Source organism: Neoarius graeffei, chromosome 21 (assembly GCF_027579695.1).
Source record: "Neoarius graeffei isolate fNeoGra1 chromosome 21, fNeoGra1.pri, whole genome shotgun sequence".
NCBI lineage: Eukaryota > Metazoa > Chordata > Actinopteri > Siluriformes > Ariidae > Neoarius > Neoarius graeffei.
Window position 1 is genome coordinate 41,280,526 of NC_083589.1, and position 15,971 is coordinate 41,296,496.

At 48.0% G+C, this 15,971-nt stretch overlaps 1 protein-coding gene across 1 annotated transcript in view; it reads left to right on the forward strand.

Annotated features, from left to right (window-relative positions):
- The first annotated feature begins 2,788 nt into the window (after nt 1–2,788).
- The window catches only part of LOC132869966 (bile acid-CoA:amino acid N-acyltransferase-like), a 56,042-nt gene continuing 42,859 nt past the window's right edge, over nt 2,789–15,971 (forward strand). The window contains exon 1 of the mRNA XM_060903530.1: nt 2,789–3,161. Within this exon, the coding sequence (XP_060759513.1) occupies nt 2,966–3,161 (196 nt within the window). The 5' untranslated portion in view covers nt 2,789–2,965. The remainder of the gene's footprint in view (nt 3,162–15,971) is intronic.

Consider the following 15,971-nt stretch of genomic DNA (forward strand, 5'->3'; position numbering starts at 1 on the left):
TGGATGGGCCAAGCGCTAGAGCTCAGTGGACTACACTTTCCCTCTATAATAAGCATAAACATTTCTGAAAGCAATTTCTTTAGTTTAGTCCATTTACAGTGGGGCAAAAAAGTATTTAGTCAGTCACCAATTGTGCAAGTTCTCCCACTTAAAAAGATGAAAGAGGCCTGTAATTTTCATCATAGGTATACCTCAACTATGAGAGACAAAATGAGAAAAAAAATCCAGAAAATCACATTGTCTGATTTTTAAAGAATTTATTTGCAAATTATGGTGGAAAATAAGTATTTGGTCAATAACAAAAGTTCATCTCAATACTTTGTTATATACCCTTTGTTGGCATTGACAGAGGTCAAATGTTTTCTGTAAGTCTTCACAAGGTTTTCACACACTTGCTGGTATTTTGGCCCATTCCTCCATGCAGATCTCCTCTAGAGCAGTGATGCTTTGGGGCTGTCGCTGGGCAACACGGACTTTCAACTCCCTCCAAAGATTTTCTATGGGGTTGAGATCTGGAGACTGGCTAGGCCACTCCAGGACCTTGAAATGCTTCTTACGAAGCCACTCCTTTGTTTCCTGGGTGGTGTGTTTGGGATCATTGTCATGCTGAAAGACCCAGCCACATTTCATCTTCAATGCCCTTCCTGATGGAAGGAGGTTTTCACTCAAAATCTCACGATACATGGCCCCATTCATTCTTTCCTTTACATGGATCAGTCGTCCTGGTCCCTTTGCAGAAAAACAGCCCCAAAGCATGATGTTTCCACCCCCATGCTTCACAGTAGGTATGGTGTTTTTTGGATGCAACTTAGCATTCTTTCTCCTCCAAACACAAGTTGAGTTTTTACCAAAAAGTTCTATTTTGGTTTCATCTGACCATATGACATTCTCCCAATCCTCTTCTGAATCATCCAAATGCTCTCTAGCAAACTTCAGACGGGCCTGGACATGTACTGGCTTAAGCAGGGGGTCACGTCTGGCACTGCAGGATTTAAGTCCCTGGCGGCGTAGTGTGTTACTGATGGTAGCCTTTGTTACTTTGGTCCCAGCTCTCTGCAGGTCATTCACTAGGTCCCCCCGTGTGGTTCTGGGATTTTTGCTCACTGTTCTTGTGATCATTTTGACCCCACGGGGTGAGATCTTGTGTGGAGCCCCAGATCGAGGGAGATTATCAGTGGTCTTGTATGTCTTCCATTTTCTAATAATTGCTCCCACAGTTGATTTCTTCACACCAAGCTGCTTACCTATTGCAGATTCAGTCTTCCCAGCCTGGTGCAAGTCTACAATTTTGTTTCTGGTGTCCTTTGACAGCTCTTTGGTCTTGGCCATAGTGGAGTTTGGAGTGTGACTGAGGTTGTGGACAGGTGTCTTTTATACTGATAACGAGTTCAAACAGGTGCCATTAATACAGGTAACGAGTGGAGGACAGAGGAGCCTCTTAAAGAAGAAGTTACAGGTCTGTGAGAGCCAGAAATCTTGCTTGTTTGTAGGTGACCAAATACTTATTTTACTGAGGAATTTACCAATTAATTCATTAAAAATCCTACAATGTGATTTCCTGGATTCTTTCCCCCCATTCTGTCTCTCATAGTTGAAGTGTACCTATGATGAAAATTACAGGCCTCTCTCATCTTTCTAAGTGGGAGAACTCGCACAATTGGTGACTGACTAAATACTTTTTTGCCCCACTGTATTTCGAATGGTGAACCCAATTGTATACACTCACCAGCCATTTTAATCAAAACACGTATGCGCATGCGCGATCGTTCGACTCACATTCTTGAGACAGTAGCCGCAACAAAAAACATTTTGATCTTGACCGGTGACCTTGACCGTACGACCCTCAAAATGTTGGAGGTTCTATTTGAGACCATCTATCCTGAAAGTTTCATGAAGATTTATCCAGCCGTTTTCCCATAATAGCGTTTAAAAAAGAAAGAAAGAAACTTGACTGAAAACAGTACCTCGCCCTGCTTACTCCGTAGCGGGAGAAGTAATAATGTTAAGAATCAGAAATGTGCAAACACATTATGTAATTTCCAATAATTAAAAAAAACTTTCAGCATATGATGAACATCTCAATTTCTGCCCAACGTGGGACTCGAACCGGGATGCCTCCTGGAACGTTTCTGTCATAGAAATAAATGGAGAAATACAATTAAAACGTTTCAAAATAATTTACGATGTACATCAACATCTAAAAGCTTTTGTGATGGAGCAGTCCTCATCTCATCATCTCTAGCCGCTTTTATCCTGTTCTACAGGGTCGCAGGCAAGCTGGGGCCTATCCCAGCTGACTACGGGCGAAAGGCGGGGTACACCCTGGACAAGTCGCCAGGTCATCACAGGGCTGACACACAGACAACCATTCACACTCACACCTACGGTCAATTTAGAATCACCAGTTAACCTAACCTGCATGTCTTTGGGGGAAACTGGATCACCCGGAGGAGACCCACGCGGACACGGGGAGAACATGCAAACTCCACACAGAAAGGCCCTCGCCGGCCACGGGGCTCGAACCCGGACCTTCTTGCTGTGAGGCGACAGCGCTAACCACTACACCACCTTGCCGTCCTGATGGAGAAGTATGCTGTAAAAATTAACTTCTCCTCCCCTTTCACCTCTCTCCCCTCCCTGCTCCCCCAGTTAATAGATTATCCTTTCGGGCAGCTGTCTACAGCTTCAGTACCGCGGCTGCTGATGAATATTCAAACGACTCTCCAGAAATGAGATTCGGTTCCGAATGTTCACCTAAAAGACTCGGTTGGTTTGTGAACAACTCATTTCTAGTGTACAAGCAGAGCTAACTAGCTCTTGTACTGTACAACCTTGGATTACAAACATCTTGAACAGATAAGTTCCCACACATGAAAGTAGTGAGAGCCTCTGTGAGATTCGTCTATATTACCTCGGAAATTGTGTTCGGTTGCGGAAAAAAGAACTTCTGAAGGCTCCGAGCAGGATGATGGCGTGCTGCCTGCGCCCTTTGCTCTCAGTTGAACCCACACGAGGACTCGTGGACGAAAAGCTCCGGATTGCTGTGACAAATTTAAACCCGAAACAGGAGGTGACCCTTTACTGTCTGCATCATTCAGAGAGCAAAGACATTTGGGAAGCATTTGGACACTATGTGAGCAACGAACAGGGCACTCTGACAGGTACAAACTAAAGCTTTTCTGACCCTCCCCCATCATGGTCTCAGGTTTTTCTGATGTTTTAAAAAAAAAAAAAAAGATCATTTTAACGGGGTTATACTTGCCAACTTTTCAAAATTCTCATGGGGGAGAAAAGTGCGTGAATGACATTTTCAATTGGGCGAGGGTATGTGTAGAATCAGACCAGGTGGGTGGAGCACAGAAGCACGGCAGGCTAGAACTGAGTTCTCAAAAACCACTTTATTTTTTTAGCTTTGCAACCATTCACTCCCCCAGGCCCGTACGCACACAAGTGTTCAGGCTGGGGGAGAGCTCCCTTCCTCTGATTCTACCACTTACCTTCCCTGACTCCGCCCTCCATTCACAAACCGCCGCTTGACCACGCCCCCGCTGTCACAGTATGATGTGCGGTTGAAATGATATAAACAGTGGATCCCAATTAATTTCAAACCATTTGAAATTTATACAATTAAAGAGTATTTAATTTTTTTTTAATTTAAATTTAATTTAAATGGTTTGTAACCTAAACCAAGATACTATGTCATGCCTGATGTGGTGGGGTTTCCCCATTCGCAACGCATTGTGGGATACCAGGGGCGATTCTAGCATCTGATCTTTGGGGGTGCTTAGCCCCTAGTCTGGCTAACGCGACTTCAAAGCTCTACGAGCTATTGGTCTGGCCAAGATATTCAGCCCAACCGTTTCCCAGAGCCTGTGGTTGACCCACCTCCCTGAAATGCCTCAGTTTGCTACTGGTCGAAGCCAGAAAAGGCTGTGACGAAGCTTAAACCAATCACATCACTCTTTCCTCTGACATATGTGATGCGACGATAGGATTCTCGCTGAGCCCCATTGATTTGGCTACTAGCGGGGCTAACTGGTTGATTAAACTCTTACCGAAGCAGTGTTTCCCCTAGAAAATGTTTGAAGGTGCGGTGGCGAGACCTGCGCTCAGACGTCCCACCCCAGTACGAGGATAAAAACAGCCAACAGCACAAAAGGCTATACATAGATTAATCCATCGGTCATGACTTTGGCCCACAACATGCCAGCACATAACTGCGCAGAATAAAATGCTAAAACAGCCAACAGTACACAACAAAAGCACCTCGGTAGTAGGCTAACTCAAACAACTTGCTTGTATCAGTACCAATGCAGTATTGAAACATTGAAAACAGAGGAAGCAGTGCACTCGGCGGTGCTAATAGAAGTAACCAATGACTTGCCCTTAAAACTTCCCAAAGGCCTGCCTGCGTCTGTCATTGGCCTGCACGAACTCCTTTGCGATGGCTGTCATGTCAGTTTGTTCCAGAATGTCACAGTGAATATGGCAGTTCATCAAGTCATTCAGTCGCTTGTGTCATTGTGGATCGGAGGTATGATTTCAGTCGACGAAGTGTGGAAAACGAACGCTCTGCTGATGCCGAGGGCACGAAGGCCAAAAGCCAGGGCACCGAGGCCATAAAATAAAATGATTTTAAGTTCATGTCTATAATGAATTTAATTTAAGGACTAATGACTCTTCTGAGGAAGATTGGAGTCCCGGTCAAAACTATCAAGCAGGTAAAGAAACATCTACAATATTATGTCTGAAGATAAGAAAATATTGAACACATCTAAACTTATCAATCCATCACTCACTTCAAAAATTGTAAAACTTCTTAAACCTATATCCTCCCATAATTTTTGTTCAATTGACACCAAATGTGCAAGAGCATCTTCAGACTGTACTACTATGCAGATTTTTGATTCATCAAAATTGAGCTTGGAGTACATCAAAATGTTTGACTGTAAATGGAACATGACTAGCATGCAGGCTACTGATTAACCCATAAGAGCCCAGACCGATTTCTCAATCAAGGAAAATTATTGAGGAAATAAAATGAACTAAATAGACGACAAAGAAAACATTTCTGACCTTTTATTTTTTAAAATAGCACCTTCATGTCTCAAGATCTGAAATATTAAATTGCAAATTTGCAGAACACTGCAACACTATTACACTGTTAACCCCAAAGTTCATTCTATGCAAACAGTTTAAGTAAATTCCACTTTTAAAGATTAGTTTTATTGCATTACTTAAACAGTATGAGTATATGAGACAGTCATTGGGTGTACTCATTTTTGTAATTTAAACAAGCTAAAACTATCATGTTTTACCTTAGGCCACAGTGTTGCCCTGTTGTGATTGGCTCAAAATTCAAGACAAGTTGAGTTGACGGCTACAGAGGAAGTTGTGCCATTTTCTAATTTACACAGAGCAATTTAAGGTCTTTGCACTTTTGACAGCAAGCTAATTAGCATGTTAGCGGCTACAGTCAGTACTCGGCACGTTAAAAGTGGGTCAACGTTGTAACGACATAACGCTACTGTACAAGCAATGCTTATTTAACGGTAACAAACTTAAGCCCTATATGTTGAAATTCCTGTCTTATTCGTTCATTAATTTATCACACAGTCTTACCTCAGTCAACAACTTCCCTCCTTCTGTGAAAATTCAACGTCTCGGACGCGGACACAAGTGGGCGGGGGATGCGTTTGATTAAGTCTTCTGATTTGCTGGTGATAGATTGGTGGGTGGGGGATGCGTTTGATTAAGTCTCCTGATTGGCTGGTGATAGATTGGTGTCATTGTAGCGCGTCGGAGCGGTTCATGCCAGGCTCGAGTCCGCTCAACGTCAAAAAATATTGGTTTAGCCTATTTTATAAAATAGGACTACTTAGGGGTGCTACGGAATTCCTGAAGGTGCGGCGGCCCGCCGCAGCCAATTGTACATAGCGGAAACCCTGCGAAGCCGGTCGGGAGCAAGGCGAAAACGTCCTTCCTTTCAATAAATACCTCCAGGACTGCTCTTTGCTCCGTTTTCAATGAGAACTTCCCGTTGAATGCTTTCAATACAGCATGATTCTGTAAACAATCTATGGCTTCCGGTTGCAGTTCTACTACGTCACTGCCTTGAACACGCCTCTACCCAGGGCCGTTGGAGATGCTCAAAGTTTATTGGCTCCCGATTTTTCCGGAGCTTGGAAGAGCTGGAGATAGCTTGCCTGGCCAAACTAAGCTCGCAACAGGCCCTCGTGTTGTGTCACGCTTAGGATGGGCGGGCCCAGGCTACTTGGCCCCCACAGCTGACAGAGGCACCTGGCTTGAACGACAGTGTTTCCACGTTTATTCTGCATTTAGACTAGACTTAACTAGACAACAAGACTAGACTAGACGAGACTAGACTTATGCAATGTTTTAACAGAAGCTGACCCAATAAACTATGATATCTACACATTTACAACCACTGACACAAATATTTACGTTATATTTTTAACTAAACAAGACCTACTACGGCATTTGTAATTGAGCTATTCATTTTGAACAGTGGTAATTGTTAATGTTATTGTGTATTGTGTAATAATAGTGTGTATTATTATGATTTTACATTAGTTTACATTAGTTTATATTTTTTGTTATATAGACAATGACCAGGGTTTGGATTTGTGAATGATAAGCAAATGTAAACGCTATGTTACATTAAATAAAATTGACTAACACACGGTGGTCTAGCACCGTAGCACTTGTACAGCTCTGCACAAAAGTATCTCGATATGGATGATAAATGTCATTTTTATCATTCTGTTCATAGACCAGGGAACATCAATATTGCATTATGCATATTATTGTGTTGTGTTTAACAATTGTAACTCCAGTCCGTACCTTCACATCTCGCTATGCCAGTAATACTCAGGTGCTACTTCGAGTTCCTCATCAGCGTGGAATCCAGTTAAAAAAACCATCATGTCGTAGCAAGCACTCGCGCGGACAGGCAACCCAATCAGAGGGGACGCAAGGAGGAGAGGTATTTTACTGGTCATAGAACTATCACGTAACAGGTGAATTCAAGAACACACACACGCCCGCGCACACATTCATTGCGCAGTGCGCAAGGGCACGTATTTCTGAAAATTACGTCCAAAAGCAGTGTTTTTGAGGGTGCTGAGCTAGGGGGTGCTGAGCTCGTTTTTGGGGGTGCTTGAGCACCCCCAAAAATAGGCTAAACACGCCCCTGTGGGATACAAATTTACAACCTGAGAGAACAATGAGGCACGTGAGTGTGCACTTGAAACACAGAAGACCGACTACAGTAATGGAAGGTGAGAAGACCAGACCCTGTATTGCAAAGGAAAGGAAACGCAGGAATATTGGCAATCAGATATACATGTTATATATCAGCTGGGAGGTCCGTATCGTGAAATACCGTGACCGAGGTCAATATTCAAGGCCGAGGTTACGGTATTTCACCATACGGACCAACCTTAAGCTGGGAAATAATATATTTTTTTTTTCTTTACCAAATTCTAACAGAAAACGAGAGTGCCCGAAAGGGAAAACCGAGCCGCCATTTTGAATCCTCATTCATGGTTGTCATGCAAATTGCTTCCTCCTCGGTATGCAAATGCACTTCCATGGTAGGAAAAAACTACATTTTGACACCTATGTAGTCCCATATTTATACAAAATTGAGTCATTCAGGATTCAGCCATGTTTTTGCTCGGTGTTAGCAACCGTTACAGGTTTTTAGCTTTCTCCTGAAATGTTTTATTTCTTCTTCCTCAGGGTAGTAAAACTCACTTTCGCTATGAAGACTGTCGTTATCACCATCCATGATGTAAAATTAATGATATTTCTCCTAAGAAATGCGAAAATAAATGTTGACAAAAATTGCTACTACGTTTGTTGTTGCTGTGAATGAGTGAATCTGTCATGGTCCTACCTGTGGCTTTCCTCTCATCAGTTTACATTCCACTCCTCTCCACTCAGTATTACCTGCCACGCCCGCATGCTCCTTCCCCATCAGGCTCGCCTGCTGTCAATTACCATCATTAACTCTCATTTGACTTTCAGTGGCTGTCATTGGCTGTTGCCTATCACCTGCTCCCTTCCCTGTGTGTATTTAAACTGCAGTCCTCCCAAGCTTCAGTGTCAGATTGTCTTTCAAGGCATCGACTCCGTCAACTCTTCAGCCCTGGTAACCTGACCCTGCATTTCTGTCTCCATTCTCGCTACCTGACCTGTGACTCCTTGTTTCAGCCTGTTCCCAAACTCCTGTCTGTTGTGCTGTCCTGTCTGCCTGCTGAGAGCCTGCTCGCTGGGAGGCCGCCTGAACACCAAGGGCTGTCAGCTTGCAGCCAAACTACTCTGACAACGCCTGATCCCGTCTGATCTCAGAAGCTAAGCAGGGTCGGGCCTGGTTAGTACTAGGGATGGCGAAAACTAAAAAAAATCTTGACTGACCACCGAGCCTCATTAGCCGTTTAAAGTCGGTTAACCTATGAGTTTAACAGGGATGCAAACGGCGCACCTTTTTCACGGCTCGTGCAGACCCGATTATTTTTTTTGGGGGGGGGGGGGGGGGGGCGTTGGAGTGTCTGAAAAATCATCAGAGTAAATTCTGTATTAAAATTACTACATAAGCAAATGCCGTTACAGTCCATGATTCAGCCGTGAAAAAGTCGGCATCTGCGCCTTTAGTTTGTGTGGAGAGATATGATCTGCAATAACATGCATTGCTGGCTACAGACCGAAACATGCTTTCAGAATGCACTGGCCAAGGCAGGACTAAACTCGATGTGCCTTCTAATAATAATTAAAAAAAAAAAAAAAACAGAATAGTAATTTGTAAGCTAAAAAGCCTGCGTCTACACTTTTTTTTCTTTCACTGAGTGGCAGCTGTGTTCAACTGGGGCGGGACATGACTGAATGGGTGTTTCTGATTTGTCAGCTGTCTTTAACTGGGGCGGGACATGACTGAGTGGGTGTTTCTGATTTGTCAGCTGTCTTTAACTGGGGCGGGAGGGTGGGACATGACTGAATGGGTGTTTCTGATTTGTCAGCTGTCGTCCTTACACCGCATGGCACGCCCCAAGCGTTTACAACACAGAATTGCAGGTTCTCCGCTCCAAAATCGGCAGCTTCAAAACGATTGATTTTTTTTTTTTCCACCAACAACCAAAAAAAAATTAACCGGTTGACGTTGATTCGGTTAACCACCGGTCAAACGGTCATCGGTTAACATCCCTAGTTAGTACTTGGATGGGAGACCTCAGACGTCACAACCACGCTCCCACCAGCCATCCCTGCCTCTGTCTTCCTGCCACTGAACTTCACACACGCATCCTCCCAACTCCCTTTCCCCTGCTATCAATAAATTCAACATTTAACTTGCGCTCTTGGGTCCTCATCTGTTTGTCCTGACAGAATGATCTGACCATCATGGACCCAGCGCCCTTCCCGACCAGCATGGGGATTGAGCCCGAAATGACCGCCCTGCAGCGACTGGAACGCACAGAGGGAGACATAAACCGGATGTCCGGCGACATTGCATCTCTGCTCCAGCTTGGCCACCAACAATGACAGCAGTTCAACCAGCAGCAACAACTGTTCCAGCAACAGCTCCAACAGCAGCAGCAGCAGCTAACCCAAGTCCTGCAAGTACTCACCAACCTCACCACTCCATCCGCTCCTGGTCCTCCTGCTCCAGCTCCGTCTGCACCACCAAGCCCCTCTGCCGTGGCTTCTCCTCGAAATCTAGTTGCTCCAGTCCTGGCGGCACAGCCTCTAGCTCCCGGTGACCCGGAACCGAAGATTGGTAATCCGGAACGTTTCAATGGTGACCCAGACCAGGTCCGGCCATTCCTGACCAGCTGCTGTATCCAGTTTTCTCTGCAGCCCAGGACCTTCTCGATGGAGGGAGCCAAGTTGGGGTATGTCATCACTCACCTGACCGGCCGGGCTCGCCTGTGGGGGACAGCAGAATTCGACTGGCAGACCCTGGCCTGTGCCTTCTTCGGTGCCTTCGCCGAGGAGATGTTAAAGGTGTTCGACCTGGGCTCGTCAAGAACAGAGGCGTCACGAGCACTGATGAGTATCCGTCAGGGCAACCGGACGGTGGCGGACTACTCCATCGACTTTCGTACCCTGGCGAGGTGCAGTTCGTGGAACATGGCGGCACTAGTGGACGCCTTCCTCCACAGTTTGGCGGACTACGTCAAAGACGAGCTCGTCTCCCATGAGCAACCCCCGACACTCGATGAGGCCATTGCCCTTGCCGTACGCATCGATCACCGTATCCAGATCTGCAGACGAGAGAAGGGGCGTCTGAGTCAACCTGCCACCCGCACTCGGGGTGAGTCTTCCGCTGCCCAGTTCCCGTCTGTCACGCCCCAAAGCCAATATAATCAGCCTGAGCCCATGGAGATCAACCGCGGCTCCCTCACCCCCGAAGAGCGACAGCGCCGCCTAACCTCAAACCTTTGCCTCTACTGCGGTGGGGAAGGTCACTTTGTCACCACCTGCCCGGCAAAAGCCAGAGCTCACCAGGCGTAGGGGAGGTCTGGGTGAGCTCGACATGTATCCAGTCTCCCTCCATCCGAAAACCCCTGCTTCAGCTCCGCCTTCAGTTTCCCGACACCACTTGTGCCCTGGCCGCCCTGGTGGACTCTGGAGCCGAAGCAAACATCATGGATACGGAGTTCGCACGGCAGCTGGGTGTGGGCCGTCACCATCTCACTCCACCCATTCCTGTACGAGCGCTGGGTGGACATCGTCTCGGCACAGTGACACACATCACAGCCCCCGTGACTATGCTGCTGTCAGGAAACCACCAGGAGTCCATCCAGTTCCACCTCCTACACTCACCCGGCCAACCACTCATCCTAGGCTACCCGTGGCTCTGTCAACACAACCCCCAACTTGACTGGGAGACTGGCACAATACGAGAGTGGGGAAGGGGCTGCCATCAGACCTGCTTAAATGAAGCCGTCCTGCCAACCAACCAGGAGACCACCAGCTCCACCCCCGACATATCCAAGGTTCCTGTCTGCTATCACAACCTGAGAGAGGTGTTCAATAAGTCCAAGGCCACGTCTTTGCCCCCACACCAACCATACGACTGCGCCATCAACCTCCTGCCAGGCACCGCACCCCCAAAGGGCCGTCTCTACTCCCTATCAGCCCCGGAAAGAAAGGCCATGGAGGACTACATAAACGACTCTTTGGCTGCTGGCATAATCCGTCTGTCGTCCTCTCCTGCCGGAGCGGGATTCTTCTTCGTGGGAAAGAAGGATGGTTCTCTTCGCCCATGCATAGATTACCGGGGCTTGAACGACATTACGGTTAAGAACCGCTACCCTCTGCCACTACTCTCCTCTGCCTTTGAACTGCTGCAAGGGGCCACAGTGTTCACCAAGCTAGATCTTCAGAACGCTTACCATCTGGTGCGAGTGAGGGAAGGCGACAAGTGGAAGACTGCGTTCAACACCCCGACGGGACATTATGAATATCTTGTCATGCCATTCGGTCTCACCAATGCCCCAGCAGTGTTCCAGGCGCTGGTAAACGACATCCTCAGAGACATGCTCAATAAGTTTGTTTTCGTTTACTTGGACGATATTTTGATCTTCTCAAAAACCCTGTCTGAACACACCCACCATGTCCAGTTGGTCCTGCGCCGCCTGCTTGAAAACTCGCCGTTTGTGAAAGCAGAGAAGTGCGAGTTCCACGCTCAGTCTGTCTCGTTCCTGGGATATGTGGTGACCGAGGGCAGCATTCAAATAGACCCTGCGAAGGTGTCGGCAGTGACATTGTGGCCGGTTCCAGAGAGCGGTAAGAAACTGCAGCAGTTCCTGGGGTTTGCCAACTTTTATAGAAGATTCATCCGGGGCTACAGCACCGTGGCAGCCCCACTCACCGCACTGACCAGCATCAAACAGCCTTTCCAGTGGACTGCAGCAGCTGACAAAGCCTTCGAAACCCTCAAGGCCCGTTTAACTTCAGCTCCCATCCTCCGGATGCCTGACGCCGAGCGGCAGTTTGTGGTGGAGGTAGATGCTTCGGATGTGGGAGTCGGGGCTGTGCATTCCCAGCGAGCAGCAGAGGATGGCAAGATGCACCCCTGTGCCTTCTACTCCCGAAGACTGACCCCAGCAGAAAGCAACTACGACATCGGCAACCGCGAGCTACTGGCTGTCAAGCTCGCCCTCGAGGAGTGGCGCCACTGGTTGGAGGGGTCTAAGGTTCCGTTTGTGGTCTGGACTGACCACAAAAACCTGGAGTATATCCGGACAGCCAGGAGGCTAAACTCCCGCCAGCGCCGGTGGTCATTATTCTTCACCCAATTCAACTTTGTCCTTTCCTACCGTCCTGGCTCCCGCAACATCAAGCCCGATGCACTCTCCCGGATGTTTCAGAAGGATGAGGCATCCAAGGAGGAATCAACACCCATCCTTCCAAGCCCCTGTGTCGTTGCTGCCCTGACCTGGGACATCAAGGAGCAGGTTCAAGAAGCCATCAGGGACCAGCCAAGCCCCAGCGCTTGCCCCTCCAACCGTCTCTATGTCCCAGCCGGTCTGAGGTCTCAGGTCATTCAATGGGGACATGACTCCCGCCTGGCCTGTCACCCCGGGGTCACACGCACCCTCCATCTGCTGTCTCAGCGGTTCTGGTGGCCGTTGATGAGGAAGGACATCCAGGATTTTGTGAGAGCCTGCCCCACTTGCAGCCAGCACAAATCCCCCAGTCAGCCCCCAGCCGGGTTACTCCAGCCCCTGCCAGTACCCATGCGTCCCTGGTCCCATGTCTCCCTGGATTTTGTTACTGGTCTTCCTCCGTCGGAAGGTAATATGGTCATCCTCACCATTGTGGACTGCTTCAGTAAGATGACCCACTTTGTGCCTCTCCCAAAACTGCCAACTGTGAAGGAGACTGCCCGGGTCGTCTTAGAACACGTCTTTCGAGTCCACGGCCTGCCCAGGGATATCGTGTCTGACCGGGGACCGCAGTTCTCCACCAGTTTCTGGAAAGAATTCTGCCACCACCTCGGGGCCACTGCCAGTCTGTCATCTGGGTTTCACCCACAGTCAAATGGCCAAACAGAGCGCATGACCCAAGAACTGGAGAAGGCACTTAGGTGTGTGGCTTCACGCAACCCCCACGCCTGGGCTCAACATCTGCTCTGGGTGGAATATGCCCACAACTCCCTCACCAGTTCTGCCACCAGACTCTCCCCCTTCCAGTGTGTGTATGGTTATCAACCACCTCTGTTTGCCAGCCAGGAGGGAAATGCCACCTGCCTGTCTGCTCTCACCTATGTCCGCTGCTGCCGCCGCACGTGGGCCCAGGCCTGCACCGCACTCCTGAAGTCCAGTACCAGCTATGCTATTGGGGCTAACCGGCGGAAGACCCCTGCACCTGTTTACCATGTCGGCCAGAAGGTATGGTTGTCTGCTCGAGACCTACCACTGTGGGTGGAGTCACGCAAATTGGCACCTCACTACATCGGACCCTTTCCCATACAGAAGGTCATCAGTCCAACGGCAGTTTGGCTGATGCTGCCCAAGACCATGAAGATACATCCCACCTTCCACGTCTCCAAACTCAAACCGGTGCACGAGAGCCCCCTGGTCCCGGTAACACCGCCGCCCCCTCCCCCATGCTTCATTGATGGTGGACCTGTCTACACAGTCCGGCGACTGCTCCGCTCTCGACGGAGGGGTAGGGGCATCCAATACTTGGTAGACTGGGAGGGTTATGGTCCTGAGGAGAGGGCATGGGTCCCCGCTGGAAGGATTTTAGATCCGGCCCTCATCGCCGACTTCCATCACCTACACCCTGACCAGCCCTCCATCCGACGGGGTCGACGTAGGGGTTCTCATCGGGCGAATCCACTTCCGGACCCTGCCCCTGCTCCAGTGTCCGAGTCTTCCGACAGTGAAGATGGTGCGGAGGCTATGGACACTGACCGGTCAGAGGAATTCTGATCCTCCACTGGTATTCCCCCTCCTCCCGCCCGTCTTGGTGGATGTGTGTCTAGGGACTTCTGGAGCCGTCCCTTGAGGGGGGGGTTCTGTCATGGTCCTACCTGTGGCTTTCCTCTCATCAGTTTACATTCCACTCCTCTCCACTCAGTATTACCTGCCATGCCCGCATGCTTCTTCCCCATCAGGCTCACCTGCTGTCAATTACCATCATTAACTCTCATTTGACTTTCAGTGGCTGTCATTGGCTGTTGCCTATCACCCGCTCCCTTCCCTGTGTGTATTTAAACTGCAGTCCTCCCAAGCTTCAGTGTCAGATCGTCTTTCAAGGCATCGACTCCGTCATCTCTTCAGCCCTGGTAACCTGACCCTGTATTTCTGTCTCCATTCTAGCTACCTGACCTGTGACTCTGTGTTTCAGCCTGTTCCCAAACTCCTGTCTGTTGTGCTGTCCTGTCTGCCTGCTGAGAGCCTGCTCGCTGGGAGGCCGCCTGAACACCAAGGCCTGTCAGCTTGCAGCTAAACTACTCTGACAACGCCTGATCCCGTCTGATCTCAGAAGCTAAGCAGGGTTGGGCCTGGTTAGTACTTGGATGGGAGACCTCAGACATCACAACCACGCTCCCACCAGCCATCCCTGCCTCTCAGTCTTCCTGCCACTGAACTTCACACACACATCCTCCCAACTCCCTTTCCCCTGCTATCAATAAATTCAACATTTAACTTGTGCTCTTGGGTCCTTGTCTGTTTGTCCTGACAGAATCGCCAGAGGTCCCTATCCAGGGTCTGTATCATAGGATACGGACCCGGTCGCCAGCCAATCAGAGCGCAGGATTTGATGGAAACCAGGCCGCGAAAAAAATGGTCCGGTTTCTTATATAATTATTAAATATTTACAGTGGAGTCCAAAAGTCTGAGGGCACTAGTGAAAATGCTTCTATCGTGCATCGTTTTTTAAGTTAATACAATTTTTATGACAAATTAAATTACTGACAATTTGAATGAAAAGTCTTCTTTCAGCCGCTCCTGTTAGAAGGCAGCCACAACGGATCTACAGTATTGCACATATTTGATTTGGCATAGGCTTTACACCGGATGCCCTTCCTGATCTCATTTCTGGAGAGTCGTTTGAATATTCATCAGCAGCCGCGGTACTGAAGCTGTAGACAGCTGTCCGAAAGGATAATCTATTAACGGGGGGAGCAGGGAGGAGGTGAGAGAGAAAAGGAGGGAAAGGGGAGGAGAAGTTAATTTTTACAGCATACTTCTCCATCAGGGCGGCACGGTGATGTAGTGGTTAGCGCTGTCGCCTCACAGCAAAAAGATCCGGGTTCGAGCCCCGTGGCCGGCGAGGGCCTTTCTGTATGGAGTTTGCATGTTCTCCCCGTGTCCGCGTGGGTTTCCTCCGGGTGCTCCGGTTTCCCCTACAGTCCAAAGACATGCAGGTTAGGTTAACTGGTGACTCTAAATTGACCGTAGGTGTGAATGGTTGTCTGTGTCTATGTGTCAGCCCTGTGATGACATGGCAACTTGTCCAGGGTGTACCCCGCCTTTCGCCCATAGTCAGCTGGGATAGGCTCCAGCTTGCCTGCGACCATGTAGAACAGGATAAAGCGGCTAGAGATAATGAGATGAGATGATATTGGTTATGGGATTCATGTATCAGGCATGAGATAGCTCAGAGTGAAAAATCTGAAATAATACTCGTCTTGAATTGTAATATAACAATGAAAGGGAAGTTTTAAATCAGATTTTTAGCTGAAAAATCTCATGCCTGAATATTGTATACATACAGAGACCCACAGAAAATAATACAAGTGATGCTTTAGAAGAATGTTTATAATTTCTTAAAATAGTCACAGTGAATGAAAGTATTATTGGATTGCATCAAATGTGTTTTCCTTCTGTAAGCTCGTGTAAAAATACAGAGAACTATACTATCATATATAAATTAAATAAAATTTTATTAAGATTTAACCAAAATAGTAACAACTCAATTAAATAAATACT